The sequence below is a fragment of the Pteropus medius genome, unplaced genomic scaffold (genome assembly GCF_902729225.1).
Source record: "Pteropus medius unplaced genomic scaffold, Ma_sr-lr_union100, whole genome shotgun sequence".
NCBI classification, from domain to species: domain Eukaryota; kingdom Metazoa; phylum Chordata; class Mammalia; order Chiroptera; family Pteropodidae; genus Pteropus; species Pteropus medius.
In genome coordinates this window covers 4,548,913-4,567,599 of record NW_024352784.1, presented here as the reverse complement: position 1 = coordinate 4,567,599, position 18,687 = coordinate 4,548,913, and the positions used below count along the sequence as shown (strand labels likewise).

General features: G+C 36.8%; 1 protein-coding gene and 1 pseudogene across 1 annotated transcript in view; one reads left to right on the top strand and one right to left on the bottom strand.

Annotated features, from left to right (window-relative positions):
* The first annotated feature begins 1,178 nt into the window (after positions 1–1,178).
* PGM2L1 (phosphoglucomutase 2 like 1) overlaps positions 1,179–18,687 on the top strand; it is a 51,916-nt gene continuing 34,407 nt past the window's right edge. The window contains exon 1 of the mRNA XM_039848037.1: positions 1,179–1,623. Coding sequence (XP_039703971.1) covers positions 1,513–1,623 — 111 coding nt within the window. The 5' untranslated portion in view covers positions 1,179–1,512. The remainder of the gene's footprint in view (positions 1,624–18,687) is intronic.
* Positions 17,447–17,565, bottom strand: LOC120590707 (uncharacterized; annotated as a pseudogene).

Below are 18,687 nucleotides of genomic sequence, written 5' to 3'. Positions count from 1 at the left end.
ACCTCAAAGCAGTCTAAAGCCATTTATTAAGTTACTCTAGCCATGGTGTGAATATTACTACACCCTCTTTAAAAAAAGCTGACTAGGGAAAGAGTTGTAAGATACTTCATCAAAATCATAGTGCAATTGAAGGAGACCAAACCAAGAAACTCAGGAGCAAATGAGTGACAGGTAAGCACTTAGCATCTCTCAGACCTCGTTGTGACCTGAAAGGTAAACATTCCATAGAAAAGGAGGCTAAAATAAGTAATTTAAAGTTATCTCAATAATCTTTCTTCTTCCTCTATATTCCTATTGTCATTGTTCTGTGTACCTCTCAATTATTGACGCCTATAAAATGTTACTTTTTTTTTGGTTAAATGCTGACCCATCTAACCTCCTTCACGAATTTTTCAGTCATCTTGTTCTCTCTACCCCCTCGTTCACTCTAGCAGTAGAGCAAAAAGAATTGCCAGCCTAGGAAATCTGAAGCCAGGTTAGAACCCAGATTCCATCACTTACGAATTTCGCCTCTTTGAAAAAGTAGGTTCTCTCACAGAGGTAGTTTCCTCTTTGTGTGTAAAATGGGGATGGGTCACGCCCACCTACTTCACAGGGGCGTTGAAGCAATAGGACATGATTCGTAAACTGTAAAGCACTAAATGGATACCTGTGGTCTCCTTACTATATCACTCCTTGTTTAATTTAAGCCCAGGAACACAAGGAGCAGCCTGACTACCAAGGACAGGGCGTGTTTTGGCGGAACAGCCTCCAGGCAGATCTTTTTCCTTTGAGGACGAGGACGGCGCGGAGCCACTGGGACTCGTAGTTCTTGTGGCGGTATCCGTAGGCCTTTGGGGGAAGAAAAGAACTACAGCTCCCGAAAGGCCGTGCGGGACAGCCTCGCGCACCCCCCGCCAGCCGCGTGCCCCAAGCTGAAACTGGTGGGGCGCCCGAGGTGGCCGACGGAGAAGAGGAGAAGCATGGGAGCGTGTGGGGATTGTAACAAGGATAAGACCCGTGGCAAAAGGCAAATTAAAAAATAAAAAGAGCCGTGCCCCATTTCTTCCCCACTCTGGCAGACCCTAACTCCCCCTACTGCGGAGACGTCGGGAGCGCGCTTCCCGGCTCGCGCTTCACGCCCCAGGGGCTTAAGTCAGCAGGGGTGGGAAGGGGCGGGGCCAGCTGCGCAAGGGGCGGGGCCTAAGGTGGCCAGGGCGGCGGCGGCGGCAGCGGCCACGGCCAAGACCAGACATCTGGGACTGTTGTTGTTCTCTCGCGGCGGGACCACCTCAGTCGGTTCACCCAGAGAGAGACCAGGAGCTGGTCTGGTGAGAAGCGGGCGGCCGCATCTCCCTTCTCTCCTGCTTCCCCAAAGCCGCGGCAGAAGCTGGCGCAAACATCCTATGGTTGGTTTCTGATGCCCTTCAGTGAGAAGGGGGCGTCGGGACCGTGGTGAGCGTACCTCAGGCCCCCCCTCAACTCGGTGTCTTCGTCGGCCTCCCCCTGGCCTGCACACCCAGTGTGGCTGCTATGGCTGAAAACGCAGAAGGAGACCTGAACTCCAACCTGCTCCACGCCTCCTACCACACCGGGGACCCTCAGCTAGACACGGCCATTGGGCAGTGGCTCCGTTGGGATAAGGTGGGTATCAGGTCACCCTGGCATCCTTCCGCTCCTCCTGCACATCCTCGCACACACAGTCGCCCTTTCCCGTCCCCACCCGGTGCTCGGCAGACTGCAGAGGAGATGGTTCAGGCCACCGGGTGGAGCCGGGCGTTGCCAACTACCTATGCCTGTGCTACCCACTGGGACCGTTTGAGCTGGGCAGGGACTCCTTTAGTCTCGTCCTTTTGCAGTGAGCTAAACTGCAACCTTTCTCCCTCCCCTCCCTCCACTTCAAGTGCATGTCATCTCTTCCTCAAAAAAAAAAAAAATATTCATCATCATCATTGTAAGTTATATCCGCCATATAGGCATTTCCTTTCTCCTTTCTTCTCCCTTGACTTCCTTTTCTGAAAACCTAAAAGTGGTTTTTGGCACCCTTGGACGTTTCTAACCGCTGTCGGCTTTAGTTCTTTCTGGTCTGGTGTTTCCACCTTCCGTCGCTAGGTAGTCGCTGGTCTTTCATCATTCCCTGGTATTCTCTAGTATCACCTTTTGCACTCGAGAAAGGTAAGGGTTCTCTTACCTCTTTCTTTCTCTTGATGGGAATTGTTTCATGGAAGTATCCTGTTCAAAAAATCATGTTTTCCAGGTTTCATATGATGCTCTTGATACAGAATTGTTTTTGCTTTATCCATTCCTCCTCTGTTCCCCCCACATCGTCCAAGTTTTGCAGTGATTTCATCTTGTGCAAGCATATGGGATGGATCTGTGAGAGCTAGAATTAAAAAGCAACCATCACACTTGTAAAAGAGGCACCTGGTGACTCCAACAGAGGAAGATGATCCAAGCTTTTGCAGTGTTGAATACATTAAATGCATTTGTTGAAGTCAAGAAGGCAGCATATTTAAAATGGAATTAATAATACTGAATTAAAGAATTAGTATGGTAGTATGTGAAATCATGTACAATTTCCTAAAGGATTAGCTTTTTGAAAAAGTTTTATTTTCACTTAGTTCGTTCATTCATACATTCAACAAAAAAAATTTATCGAGAACTGGTTAATATTCCAGGCTCTGTTAGGCCTAGGGAATACTAGTGGTGAGGAAGACAGCTTGTTGCGAATACTCACAACAAGCATTCAGTTAGCAGATAAGGAAGACCAACAAATAAGCAATCATGAATGAATTAGTATTACTTAGTCCTATACATCTTGCACATTCTAATTCTTCCTCTGGAGTCTAAACCAGTGCTTCTCAAACTTTGAAAGGCTTACAGATCACCTAGGGATCTTAAAATGCAGATTCTGCTTTAGGAGGCCTGGGGTGGGGCCTGAGATTTCGCCTTACAATGAGCTCCCAGGTGTTACTAATGCTGCTGGTCTGTGGACCACACTTTGAGTAGCAAGACTCTGGAGTGTTCTGATTGATATACTAGAGAACTAAATCTCTTATTGTAGGATTTGCTTATATATATGTAATTGTTTAATCAAGTTTGTTTAACATGAAGTTGCTCAAAATGCAAATAACTTTAAAGCCATTTTGCCAGTAAATGTCTGCTATGAATATAGTTCCTTGCTGTGGAAGGATACAAAAGAAATGAAGACTGAAAGATTGCTCTTCTGCCTTTAGTCCATTAAGAAGGCGATCGAAATAAAAGAGCTAAGGCTTAGCATACAGTAAAATGATATATACCTCAAACTGACTACGTAAATGTCTTCAGCAGAGAAAACTAACAAATTACAAATGAATGATATCCTTATATGATTAATATAGTCAACTGTTTTTGTTTAAAGCCGTCTGCTTTCACAGATATTGTCAGTAAATGAATGTGGTTGCATTATATATATATATAATGAAGAGGGCCTTCATTAGAAGTAGAAGAGAAATTCTTAATTTATATTTAAAGTGCCCTCTGTATACTGGCTGAAAAACCTGTGAGAGGTACAAAGATGAAATAGATATGGAGCATATCTTTAAAGAACATCGAAGGGACAATAAAAGCACACAAATGTAATACATGGAGCAAGTAATAAGTGTCCTTAACAGAGGAATGGATTTAAATAATTTTAATAATTTAATAAAAATTATGTGATTGCTTAATTAATCCCTCAATGGGAGAAAACATTTTTAATTGGTAAGTAAAGGTGTTTCTGCTGTAGATTGATAGCGTAGGTAAGCTAGGCTAGGTCTCAGGGCACTAACATGGAGAGTGCAGAAATGTAAAATAATAGATCAGACTTAACAGCATTTATTACATTACACATTGGCTGCATATGTAGTCTTTTTGCATAGAGCAACTGAGTTTAATACTTGATTATTACCTAGTTAATGAAAAAAGGAATCTACCAAATGCCACTGATTCATAATGACTCTAGTAAGGCACATAATAAGTTATAAATTGATCTGAGAGCAATTCGCTACTTGCCTCGGTCACCAAAATTGCTAGTTTTAGCCTTGGTGGTGTGGTGTACTTTGAAAAATCTTCATGAGAAAGGTGTTATTTGTGCTGAACTTTCAGAATGAGTTAAAATTTAGACTTGCTGACATGGAGAGAAAGACTGTTCCAAGCAGAGATTGAAACTTTAATGTGTGTCCTTAGAACATTTGTTTCTGCTGTAGCTTGGGGTACATAGAGAGAAATTGTTGGAAAGGCATGTAGAGACCGGGTCAAAGAAAGGCTTTACAGTTGATCCTCGAACATCGTGGATTTGAACTGCGTGGGTCCACTTATATGCAGATTTTTTTTCAATAAATACATGCAGTACTGTAAATGTATTTTTCTCTTATGATTTTCTTAATAATATTTTATTTTCTCTAGCTTATTTTATTGTAAAAATACGGTATATAATACATATACATACAAAATATGTGTTAATCAACTTTATCAGTAAGGCGCTGTCAACAGTAGGCTCTTAGTTGTTAACCTTTGAGAAGTCAAAAGTTATATGTTGATTTTCAACTTTGAGGCAGGGGAGTTGGGGAGTTTGGTGCCCCTAACACCCATGTTGTTTGAGTTAACTATAGTATGTTTTTAGTGGATTTGAATAAATAAAGCTCTATGTGTCTTAAAAAGAAAATAGTGCAACAAGACAGGGTGTTTATTGGAGAAGTCTGAGGTATCCTATATAGTGTCTATGGGGGGCATTCTGTTGGTAAATTTACCATAATCCAGGATCTGACCTTTGGTTCCTGTGCTTTCAGACTAATTTGTTATTCTATCTTGTTTCAGGACATACTCACCCTACTTAAAGTTGCAGAAGCTGATGTTTAAATTCAGAATATTATTTTAGTAATTATTGGTGCAGACATAAGTGGATTTGTCTCTAGTCAAGGCATTTTCTAGATGCACCATAAGGGTAGAATCAGAAGATTATTAGTGATTACAAAATCAATCACAAGTCAAATACATGGCATAAGTGTTTAACAGCATCAGCCTGTAATAAATAAAGGAATTCATCCATCTCTCTGATAGGACGGTCCTACCACTAGAACTCAAGAAGTCCATGGATCAAGGTGTTCCTCCTCCAGGGAGTACAGATGACTCTTCTACAGTGCACTCTCCCTTCTATGCTCTAGGGCTGACAAAGGCTTTCACTTTGCCTGCTATTTCTTTTGTCTGATGCTTTCATACATTCTATCAAATTACAGCTAAGTCCTGCTGGCCTAGAAACCATCCTGTTTTAAAATGACAACTATCTCCTGTTTCTGATCTAGTGTATATTTTAACTTTTGAAAGCAAACTTATATCCAAGATGTTAAGCACTGGCCAAGTTTGGGTGGGAGTGAAACAGGATACAGGACTGAGCTGGTCAGCCAGCTGTAGCCGCAACCACTATATACTGACAACAATATAAACAACAAGGACTTGTCCATGGCATTTTGAGAAATAACGAGGAGAACATTCTAGTCTCAGAATTTAGATCTGTGTTGAGAAAGAGTAGAATGTAAAGTTAAAGACAGATTAGGTTAGGTTAGGATTATGAAATGCCAGAAAATAGAAATAAGAGACTTCAGTCTAAGCCATTTAGCAATGAAATTTTTTCAAGCAAAATATAGCCCAGATAAAAAAGTAGTGTCTCAGAAGCTAAGCAAGGTCAGACCTGGTTAGTACTTGGATGGGAGACCACCTAGGAAGACCAGGTGCTGTAGGCGTAAAAAATAAGGAATTGTAAGCTGACAAGGTCCTTGCAATCTGTGAGGTCAACCAAGGGTTGCCTTAAAAAAAAAAAAAAAAAAGTGGTGAATGAATTCCCTTTGAAATCATTGTGTGATGGAAAATACACCCATGAAGCAACTCTGCAAAGGTGGTCCAGTCCAACTTTATTGTGTAGAGAGAGACCCAAAGAATTTGTGGAAATTATTCAATTGTGAGAGAGCATGGACCAGAGCTTGGAGCTGCCACCTGGTTTAATCCAGTTTTTACAGTAATAGTTTATATTACATTGTTTGGTTCACATTTTTCTATTACTTTACTTAATTTGGCATTTAATCAATGAAGAATGCAGAATACAGATGGCTTTATTAATTTTGGGAAATATTTGTACTTATTACTTGAATTTATTTGTGTAGTGTTTCAAATTTAATAAAATGACTTCAATCTCATGTGATATTCACAGCAATCCTGTGTAGGCAGGCAAGGTAGTACTTATCCCCATTTTTACGAGTAAAGAAACTTAGTTTCAGAAAAGGAAAATGGCTTGCTCAAGGATATATGGCTTTTAAGTGGTAGTGTTGGGACTAGAACCCAGTCATTTGATCTTTAATTTTCACTGTACTAGACTCTATAACCTGAATGTTAGTAAATGCTAGTGACATCATAAATCAAATTTCAAAGACTTCAATGAAACCATTTTATTGGCTTTTGTAAAAGCTGAAGTAAGATGTAATATTCAGCAGAATAAATTATTATGAAATTTTTTTAAAGAGCTGAATTTAGTGTTCAGCAGTTGCTTTGGTTTCCTTGGCAATAACATTCTCCTTCTGACTAAGAAATTTTGTACATACGAAGGCGGGCTTGGATTTATTTTCCTTTTTAAAAATAAAAATTTTTTAATTTCCAAATTTCTTATATTTTGTTTCTGCCATTTTAGTTTTCATTTATTTTTATTTATTTCAAAGAAATACATGCTTAAAAATACATGATAAAAGAAATACATGATAAAAAAATAGTACAAAAGGGATTGGAATGGTAAGCAGTGTTTCTAATTGCTTCTTTTCACCCTCCATTTGCTCTTTTGAAGACATTTTTATCTGTTTTTAGTTATTCTCATGGTTACTATCAAAAGAGTAAATAATTTGCTAGTACCACTATTCCTTGATTTATTTCAGGTATTATCTGTCAAGTACATGCTAGGAAAATAGAAGCTCACTCACACTATTCTCAACCCCTCCTAAATTTCATTATACTATTAGTTTCTTTTATTCTTTTGAAAGTTTACATAATGTAATTCTAACAAAGTCTGAAGAACAATAAGCCCAGCTCACACAGAGCTCCCTATTCACTATTCTATTTAAGAAGAGACTGGCGGAAAACATATCTGTATATACAAAAACAGAGAAAACCCATACTGGCTTTTCAGAAAAATCTGTGGATACCAATAAATAAAGAAAACAAGCATTATTTTCTTGTTTGTTTTTACATATTTCATATGGCTATTATATTTTTTCAGAAATATTTTTTACTCAAAATTAAAGGTTGATTAGTAGTTTAGTGCAGATTTTACTAAAGGAGTAATTTTTCATTAGTCAGTTGCTCTCTTCATTATTGCTAATTAGTACTGAGGCTGCTGCCCTCTGGTGCTGGGAGTTAATGGAGGAAATGATTAACGGTAGAAAAAATGGACAGCAGTATTTCCAATCCTGCTTGGGATCTTTTACACCAAATAATTTAGTAAGCACTGCATCTTGCCAAACAAAACTATGAAAGTGGTGATATTTAATGCCTTTAGAATGTGAAAATTATAATGTAAATGAAAAATACTATGCTTCTCAGATACAAAGGCATTTAACCTTCAGCTAACTAGAACCTTGTTAGAAAATCTCTTCAATAAATTCAATGTAAGTAGTGGATTTATTTTGTGTTTTCTGATTCAGAATTTTCTCATGTCATTTTCCCTCTGAAATATTTCATCATTTATTCAAGTAAAAGTTAGAAAAAAACAAAATGCCCACCAATAGGGGAAAGGATAAATAAACTGGAACACTCTGCAGCAGTTGAAAAGAATAGCATAGATGTATGTGTATTGAAAAGACTTCCAAGATATATTCAGTGAAATAAACATAAAGCATCATGTATAATTTGATACCATTTGTGTGTATATGTGTGTGTGTGTATATATATAATAAAAAGAGATAAAGCAAAGCTACATTTCGTAAGTACATAGATAGATGTAAGTAAAGTTCTGGAAGGATATATCACAAATGGTACTAGGTCAGGGAATGAGGATAATAGTCAAAGTTGTTTGTAGCTTTATCTGTATTAGTATTTTTTAAACAAGGAATGTGTCTTGATGTAGTTTGTAATTAGTAATTAAAAATAAAATTTAAAATATAAACTAAGAACGATTAAGTGGTCAACTGTCTAAGGCTGGTTCTTAAGAATAATAGAAGTTCAGTCAGTAAGACATATAAAAAATAGAATTTGAGCTGGGCCTTGAATGATAAGTAGAATAGGAATAGATAATGGATATGGAGGAAGAAAACTTAAGGTGGGAGAAATAAAATTAAAAAGTAGGAAATGAAACTGATCAGGAAAATGAAACTGAATGGGAGCCGTAAGAACAATGAAGAGATTTTTTTAAAACTCAAGTATAGCAAATGTTTTGGACTGCTGTGGTGATTAAGAATAGGTGAAAGAAAGCTAGTGTTTTTTGAGTGATCCATGTGTCAGACATGGTACTAGATGCTTTTGTGTAAAAAGTCTCTAATAATCCTCCCAAGGATTGTTTGAGTAACTTATTCCCATTTTTTAATCTAACACGAACTCGGGCTCAGAGAAGTGGAGAGAGTATTGAACCCAAAAAGATTTCGAACTTCTATGCCATTTGGGATCTGATCCCACCCTGCCTAACCTTTTCATTTGATGTAAACGGAATTGGACTCTATTGTTGGTTTTGGATGATTAATTTGGCTGTAGTATGTAATTAGGATTCGATAGGTTGGATTTGTGGATGGTAGCCTGGAGACTCTTTTAGAAATATGGATATCAAAGTTTTTACATTAGGTTGCTATAGAGCCTTCTAAGGAAATTAAGGAAGAGGTAATGAGACTTATAACAAATAGATTTCTCCTTTTTTAAAAACAGAATAATAAACAGTTTCCATGTTGTTAAATCATATTTTGCTAAATTTGGATCAGATCTTTTTAAAGAAATAAGCACATTATAGATTCAGTTCAAATTCCCACATTCATTTCCCTGATCCCATTCTCATCCTTCCTCCTTTCACCAAAATAACCAAGGCATATCTAGGAATATTAGAGTTTTGTAAAAATTTCCTGTTTGGTTAAAAAAATTATTTTGCTTTTCACTTAATCAAATAAAGATAACCCTGGAAGTTAAACAGCTTCTTCAAAAATCACTTATCAAAATTATTTCAATGCCTGAAACCACTCAGACAAAATTGAAGTATTACATTTCTTATAATATGTATGTATATATACTTTGTATAAAACTTTTCAAATTGTAGACACTAGTACCTTATCTCTACATAGTATACTATAAGATCTTCAGAAGCTACAGTTCCTTAACAGAATGAAAGCCAACAATAAAATCACACATCAAATATACCATAAGATGTTCTCTAAGTAGAAATGTCATACTTTACAAAAATAATAAGTTCCATTTGTAGTTTCTGTAAAATTAGATTCGTAGTTACATAAAATAAATGACTTAAACATCTTCTCCCCCAAATATCAAGGAACTTTTCCATAATTATAAAGAAAAACTCAATAGTAAAAAAGTTGACATTATACTACAATGCAACTCCCACCAACATGTATTAATTTTTGTAATTTGCATGTCTTTTTTTTTAAACTGCTTCATAAAGCCATGGAGAATTCAAGCATCTTTCAACTATTGAGAGTGTTTTGTGTGTGTGTGTGTGTGTGTGTGTGTTTTAGTAGGTAGTTAACTTGGTTGAACTTAAACTGTAAACTCTGTTTCTTGAGAGGCTGCTCAAATCTCAATGTATTCTTTTATCCTTAGCTGGAGTCTGTCCCACACATATACAGTACAGTAATTAGCCAGAGATTTGGGCAGAGTTTATGTGTGGAAAGTGGGGTTCTCTCTCTCTAACTCTCTCCTTTCTGGGCAAATGCTCCAGTGGCTGTGGTTGCCCTGAACTCTGTGCTCTGATTCTTTAGGCGATAAGGACTGTGGGATTTTCATTGGTGGTTTATCCACTGCACATGGCTCTGACTACTACCTGCCCTCAAATTAAAAGCCATAAAAATGGGAAACTCATCCCATGTTGGTTCCTCCTCCCAAATGTTACCTCTCTTTTAGAATTAAGCCTGCATTTGTTCACTCTCTAGTACCTTTAGGTATTTGTGGATTTTGGTTTTGTTTCTTTGTTTTTGTATTCTGTCTAGAGTTTATAGTTGTTACCTGTGGGAAGGTTAGATTGTTACAATTAACTAGGCTATGTAAAAAACAAATGGCACATTATTTTATGCCATTTAAAATTATTTCTTTTTCTGTTTGTTGGTATAGAGAAATGCAATTGATTTTTGTATATTGACCTTGTATCCAACAACCCTACTCTATTCTAACATGAATTCTAAGTTATTTACTCTTATGGATTTTTTTTTATGTGCTTAATCATTTCATCCACAAATATGTGAGGTTTTTTTTTTTTTTTTAGTTCTTGGTTTTTTTTTTTTTTGTCTCTTTTTCTTGCTTTACACCTTTGACTAGGACTATAGGTTTTTCATTTCCGTGTTGCTAGCTATTATCAGATTCAGGAAGTTCCTTTCTATTCCTTGAGTGCTAAAAGTTAAAAGTATATGCAGTCGACCTTTGAACAATATAGGTTTAAGCTGTGTGGGTCCACTTATATGCAGATCTTTTTCAATAAATATACAGTCAGCCCTTTGTATCCCTGGGTTTCTCATCTGCTGCTGGGAATCCACAAATGTGGAGAGCCAACCTGTATGCATTTTTCTATGCTATTTTATATAGGGGACTTCAACATCCAAGGATTTTGATATCTGTAGGGGATCCTGGAACCAATCCCCCATAGATACCATGGGACTGTAGTTAAGTTTTAGAGGTGTCAAAAGTTATATGTTAATTTTCGACAGCACGAGGTTCAGTGCCCCAAACCCATGCATTGTTCAAGGGTCAGCTGTATACTTTTACACATATGTATCTTAGGTTGAGTTCCCTAGAAGCAGGGGTTCCTGAGCAAATGATTTATAAAAGGAGTCCTCTTAGGAGAAACCTGTAAGGGAGTGAGGGAATCGGAATAGGGAAAGGAAAGAACAAAGCAATGATGTAGTTTCAGGTGAAGTTCAATTTCAACTTGATTCTGTGCCTCTCTGGAGTATTAATTGCACAACAGAGTTATAACCCTGAACCAGTCATTGGCTGTTGACCATGAGGGAAGGTGTATGGAATCCTCAGGAACTCTGTACAAGCTGGCTCTGACCATCCCAGGACCGTTCTCAAGAAAAGGTTACATCATAGCAGTTGTACCCATAGTAGCTAGAGAAAGACACAGCCAACTACTAGTTAAAAGAATCTCTGGGGGTATTAACAGGATCTTAGCATACACGGAATTTATATGTATATTTCTTGTTTGCTAAGACTTTTATCATATGTAATATATGTTTAACCTTATCAGGTATTTTCTCTGCATCTGTTGAGATTGTCATATGATTTTTTCCTTTTTAACCTGTCAAAGTTATGGATAAGCTTGATTGATTTTTGAATATTATGCCAACCTTGTATTCTGGTATAAGTCCAACTTTTTATATATTGCTCAATTTGGTTTTATTTAAGATTTTTGCACCTGTGTTTATTTGTGAGTTTTGATTATGATTTTTCTTTATAATTATGTCTTTGTTTGGTGGTTATACCAAGGTTAACCTAGACAGATAAAAAGAGTTGATGAATATACCTCTCTATCTCCTCTGAAAGAGTTCTTATAAGATTTAAATTGTTTCTTTCTTAAATATACTTTGGAACTTGCCATTAAAACCAACCAGAGCTGGAGCTCTTCTTTGTGGGAAAGTTTTATGATTCATTTTTCTTTCAAGTTTATAATTCTAATCAAGTTTTATATTTTTTCATGAGCAAAATATTTTCCCACACCTATCTAGTTTCCCTATCCAGAGACACTATTATTAGTTTTTTGTATATATTTCCACAGATATTTAAGGTTAAATATCTGAATATAAATAGTAGTATACTGTCCTGCCAGTGTCCTGCCCTTTGCTTTTTCCCTACTTAAAATATTTTTATCAGTGTATATATAGAACTGCTCCATAACAGCTAGATAGTATTTCATTTAACTGATATCCCAAAGCAATTAACCAGTCTCTTATTAATAGGCATATATAGTGCTTTATTTATTTATTTGTTTAGTGTATTACAATCAAGGAATTGCTCCTAGCACACACATCTTCAAATATCTATAAGTATCTATATGGGATCAATTCCTAGAAATGGAATTATTGAGTCAAGTTATGTGCGTTTAAAATTTTGGTAGATATTGCCAAATTGCGCTCTAGAGAGCGTATATCAATTTATTCTTCTACCAGCAATGTATAAAAGTGCTTGCTTTCTCCTTTTTTTCCCCTTTTTAAAATTACTTAATTTTTTATTATGGTGACATTGGTTAACAAAATCCAGTAAGTTACAAGTGTACAATTTAACAGTAAGTCATATATATTTTGTATTGTATGTTCACCGCCCATAGTTAGATTTATTTCTGTTATCACATATTTGACCCCTTTTACCCTAACTACCTCTCCCATACCCCCTCCTCCCCTACCCTCTGGTAACCACTAGTCTATTGTCCATTTCCATGAGTCTCTGTTTGTCCTGTTCGTTTGTTGCTTTTAGGTTTATATTCCACATATAAGTGATATCATGTGGTTTTCAACTTTTTCTGTCTGGCTTATTTTGCTTAGCATGATTATCTTGAGGTCCATCCACATTGTCTCAGATGGCAGTATTTCGTCTCTTTTTATGGCTGAGTAATATTCCATTGTATATATGTACCACAGCTTATTTATCTAATCGTCTGTTATAGGACACTTTGGTTGCTTCCATGTCTTGGCCACTGTGAATAATGCTGCTATGAACATTGATCTGCAAATACCTTTTTGGATATGGGTTTTCAAGTCTTTGGGGTAAATACTCAGTAGAGGGATTGCTGGATCCTATGGTAGATCCAATTCTTAGTTTTCTGAGGAACCTCCATACTATTTTCCATAAGTGGCTGTATCAATTAGCAGTCCTACCAGCAGTATATGAGGGTTCCTTTTTCTCCACATCCTCTCCACTGTTTGTTATTACTTGTCCTGTAGATTATAGCTATTCTAACAGGTGTGAGATGGTATCTCATTGTGGTTTTGATTTGCATTTCCCTAATAGTTAGCAATGTTGAGCATCTTTTCATATATTTGTTGGCCATTTGTATGTCTTCTTGGGAGAAGTGTCTGTTCAGGTCCTCTGCCCATTTTTTGGATTGTTTAGGGTTTGTTTTGTTTTGTTTTGTTTTTTGATGTTACTGAGTTGTGTGAGTTCTTTGTATATTTTAGATACCAGGCCCTTGTCAGAGGTATTGGTTGCAAATATATTTTCCCATTCGGATGGTTGTTTCTTTGCCTTGTTGATGGTTTCTTTTGCTGTGTGGAAGCTTTTTAATTTTACATAGTCCCATTCATTTATTTTTGCTTTTACTTCTCTTGGCTTTGAGATTGAATTCATATAATCCTCAATAAGTCCAAGGACCATGAGTTTAGTTCCTATGTTTTCTTCTATGCAATTTATTATTTCAGGTCTTATATTCAGGTCTTTAATCCACTTTGAGTTAATTTTGGTGTGTGGTGATAGACAATAGTCTAGTTTCATCCTTTTGCAGGTGGTTTTCCAGTTTTCCCAGCACCACATATTGAAGAGGCTTTCCTTTCTCCACTCTATATTTTTGGTGTTTTTGTTGAAAATTATTTGCCCACATATACAGGAGTTTACTTCTGGACTCTCAATTCTGTTTTACTGGTCTGTGTGTCTGTTTTTCTGCCAATACCATGCCATTTTGATTATTGTCAGGCAGAGTGATGCCTCCAGCCTTTTTTCTCAGGATGTCTTTGATGATTCAGGGTCTTTTGTGCTCCCATACAAATCTGATGATTTCTTGTTCTATTTCTTTAAAGAGTGCTTATGGGATTTTGATGAGGATTGCATTATATATGTATAATGCTTTAGGTAATAAGGTAATTTTAATCATATCGATTCTTCCAATCCAAGAACACAGAATATCTTTTCATTTCTTTATGTCTTCTTCAATTTCTTAATAGGGTCTTACAGTTTTCATTACATAGGTCCTTCACACATTTCGTTAGGTTTATTCCTAGGTATTTTATTCTTTTTGTTGCAATTGCAAAAGAAATTATTTTTTCTGCTTCTTTCTCTGACAATTCATTGTCAGAATGTAGGAATGTTATGGATTTTTGAACATTGATTTTGTATCCAGAAACTTTACTATATTTGCTTATTGTTTCTAGTAGTGTTCTTGTGGAGTCTTCATGGTTTTCTATATAGAGAATCATGTCATCCACAAACAGTGACATTTTGACTTCTTCATTTCCTATTTGGATGCCTTTTATATCTTTCTCTTGCTTGATTGCACCCACTAGGACCTTCAATGTTATATTGAATAACAGTGGCAATAGTGGACAGCCTTGCCTTGTTCCTGATCTTAGAGGGAAGGTTTTGAGTTTTTCACCATTAAGTATAATGTTGGCTGAGGCTTTGTCATAGATGGCCTTTATTATGTAAAGGTACCGTCCTTCTAGACCAATTTTGTTCAGTGTTTTGATCATAAATAGATGCTGTATCTTGTCGAAGGCTTTTTCTACATCTATTGATATGACCATATGATTCTTATTTTTTAACTTGTTTATGTGGTGTATCACATTAGTCGATTTGCATATGTTGAACCATCCTTGTGCCCCTGGGATGAAGCCCACTTGATCGTGGTATGTAATCTTTTTAATATGTTGTTGTATTTGGTTCTCTAGTATCTTATTTAGGATTTTTACATCTGTGTTCATGAGAAATACTGGTCTGTAGTTTTCTTTCTTTGTGTTATCTTTACTTTGTTTTGGTATCAGGGTAATATTGGCCTCTTAAAATGAGTTGAGAAGTATTGCCTCCTCTTCAGTTTTCAGAAGAGTTTAAGGAAAATAGATATTAAATCTAATTTGAATATTTGAATTCACTGGTGAAGCCATCTGGTCCTGGACTTTTACTTTTTGGTAGGTTTTTGGTCATTTGTTTCAATTTCCATACTGCTGATCGGTCTATTTAGATTTTCCAGTTCTTCTTGATTCAGTCTAGGGAGGTTGTATATTTCTAAGTACTTGTCCATTTCTTCTGGGGTATTAAATTCGGTGTTATGTACTTTTTCATAATATTTTTGTATGATCCTTTGTACTCTTGTGGTATCTGTTGTAATTTCTTCTCTTTCATTCCTGATTTTATTTACTTGTGTCCTTTCTCTTTTCTTTTGTGAGTTTAGCCAGGGGTTTGTCAGTTTTATCAACCTTCTCAAAGAACCAGCTTTTTGTTGCATTTATTTTTTTCTATTGTTTTTTTTCAATTTTATTTAATTCTGCTCTAATTTTGATTCTTTACTTCTGCTAATTTTAGGCTTCATTTGTTCTTCTTTTTCTAGTTTTTTAAGATGAAGTGTTATGTTGTTTCTTTGGGCTCATTTTTGTTTTGATATAGGCCTGTAATGATATGAACTTTCCTCTTATTACCGCTTTTGCTATGCCCTAAAAGTTTTGATATGTTGTACTATCATTATCATTTCTGTGTATCTCTTAATCTCTCTTTTTATTTTTTCTCTAACCCAGTCAGTCTTTAGTAGCTTTTTGTTTAATCTCCATGTATTTGTGGTTCTTCCCTCTTTCATTTTACAGGTGATCTGCAGCTTCAAAGCATTATGATTAGAGAATATGGTTGGTATGATTTCAACCCTCTTATGTTTGTTGAGGCTATCTCTGTGTTCCAGTATGTGTTTGATTCTTGAGAATGTTCCATGTACACTAGAGCAGAATGTATAAGCCGGTGTTTTGTGATGAAACGCTCTGTAAATGTCAGTTATATCCAGTTGTCTGATGTGTCATTTAAGGATGTTATTTCCTTATTGATTTTCTGTTTGGATGACCTGTCCATATCCGACAGTAGGGTATTTAGGTCCCCTACTATGATAGTGCTTTGGTCTCTTTCTCCCTTTAGTTCTGTTAGTAATTGCTTTATATATTTCGGGGTTCCCTGATTGGGAGCATAGATATTAATAAGTGTTATGTCTTCTTGGTGTATGCTTCTCTTTATCATTATGAAGTGTCCCTCGGTATCTTTATCTTTTTAATTTTGAAGTCTGTTTTGTCCGATGTTAGTACTGCCGCTCCTGCTTTTCTCTGAATGCCGTTTGCTTGAAATATCGTTTTGTACCCTTTCACTTTGAGTCTGTATTTGTCTTTGGAGCTGAGATGTGTCTCCTGGCGGCAGCATATGATTGGGTTTTGTTTTTTGATCCATTCTGCAACTCTGTTCCTTTTTATTGGTGAGTTCAGTCCATTTACATTTAGGGTGATCATTGAAATACGAAGTTTTCCTATAGCTATTTTATCTTTTGCTTTCTGGTAGCTCAGTGTTTCCATTACTTCATTGTCCTTGTATTTCCATCTGTCTTTTTATTTTGGTTGGGTTTTGTGGATTTTCCCACTGGTCTTTCTTGTTTTATGTTATATACTTCAGTTCTGAATCTTTGGCATGTGGTTACCATTATGAATATGTGAAGGACAGTTTATACACACCTACACACACACACACACACATACATACATACATACATACATATACATGCATACATACATACAGTAGTCCATTTTCTTCTGCGTGTGCCTTATCTCCATTCCCCTTTGTGAATCTGGATCTTTGAATCCTCCCCTTTTCAGTTATTGTTGTCTCAGTTTGTCCCTATATATGCTGAATGTTCATTACTATCTTGCATTAGCAAATCTCTTCTTAGTGTTTAAACTTATAATACCCCGTTCTTAATAAGATTTGCACTACTCTACTTCTATCTGCCTGTTAGTCGCCTTGCTCAGTAATGTATTTTTTTGTCATTTTGTTTTAGGTGGGCTGACCCCTTTCAGTATTTCCTGAAATGCAGGCCTCGTATTGGAGAATTCCCTCAATTTTTATATGTCTTTAAAGGTACTTATTTCTCCTTCATATCTAAAGGAGAGCTTTGCTAGTAATTCCTTTCATTTAATAGTTTGATTATTTGAATCCACTCCTTGCTTGTAAGTTTTGTGCTGAGCAGTCCAACGATAATCTGTTTTTTTTTTTTTTAATAGGTTACCATCTTCTTTTCCCTGACTGCCCTGAGAATTCTTTCTTTGTCATTAAGTTTTGATAATTTTAGTATTATGTGTCTTGGAAAAGGCCTTTTTGGATTGACATAATTGGGTGTTCTGTTGACATTTTGAATTTCCAGTTCGTTCCTTAGATCTGAGGAATTCTCATCAGGTATTTGTTTGAAAATGCTCTCTGATTCCTGCTCTTTTTTCTCTCCTTCTGGAATACCCATTCTTCTTCTTCTTCTTTTTTTTTTTAACGCCTACAGCACCTGATATTCCTAAGTGATCTCCCATCCAAGTACTAACCAGGCCCGACCCCGCTTAGCTTCCGAGATCAGACAAGATCGGGCTCATTCAGGGTGGCGTGGCCGTAGACCCCATTATTCTTATGTTTCTTTCCCTGATGGTGTCAGCTACTTCTTGAATTCTTCTTTCATTATTTTTCATTCTTCGGTTTCTCTCTTCTTCCTTTTGATTTATTTCTAGATTTCTGTCTTCAATATCACTGATCCTTTCCTCCATTTGGTTGACTCTGTTTCTCAATTTGCTATTTCATTCTTCATCTCTTTTAACATGTCCTTCATTTCCAGAAGATCTATTTGGTTCTCTTTAGGGTTTCAATCTCCTTGCTAAATAACTCATTCTGTTGATCTAGTTGTTTTTTCAACTCCTGGAATTATAGATCTCATTGAGTATTTTCAGAAATACCATCCTGAGTTCTCTGTCATTTAAGTCATATATTTCTTTGTCTTTAAGATTATTTTCTGGAGATTTTTCTTTTTCTTTCTGAGCTGCCTTGTCACCTTGGTCGTTCATGGCATTTAATGGACTGTTTCTCTGCCTGGGCATTAATGGAAGTATATTATACTTTTTTTTTTCCCCAGAAAGAAGATTTATTATATAAAGATCCCTCTTTAGCCTGTTGCTAAAAAGGTGTTTTTCTTTTGGTTTCTAGTATGTGGCATATAAGCCTCTTGGATCCCTGCTTTGAGCCTTAATAATGTCTTTTTTTTCTTATAAATATTCAATCACAACCGCTACCCTCAGTCTCAGTCTCCATCAGTGTTAGTGACAGTTTTAGTAGCATTTGCTCAGATTCCCCTGGGGCTCTATGGTGTTCAGTCTTGGAGGACATGGGGGGTGGTGCCCTCTGGGTTGGAGGATGGGGGTTGTTGTGGCTCAGCCTCGTGATTTTCAACTGTGGCTGGTAATAATCAACTGTTGCTTCTCTGCCATCCTCACTTCTCTGCTTTCTGTCCTGATTCCTGGGCGCTGCCACTGCGTAGAGCTCACAGCTCTCTCAGACAGGGCTGTTCAGGGAACCTGCCGTACCTTCTCCCCTCCCCATCCTCCTGCAGGGAGCTCCACCTGCAAGAGGCAGCTTCTTCCTCCCAATCTACCACCCAACTCCCACAGTTCTGACCTCTGGTAGCTCTTGGGCGCACATCACTCGCTCAGACGTGCTTGTGTGTATGTTGGGTGTTATTTATTGAGTTTT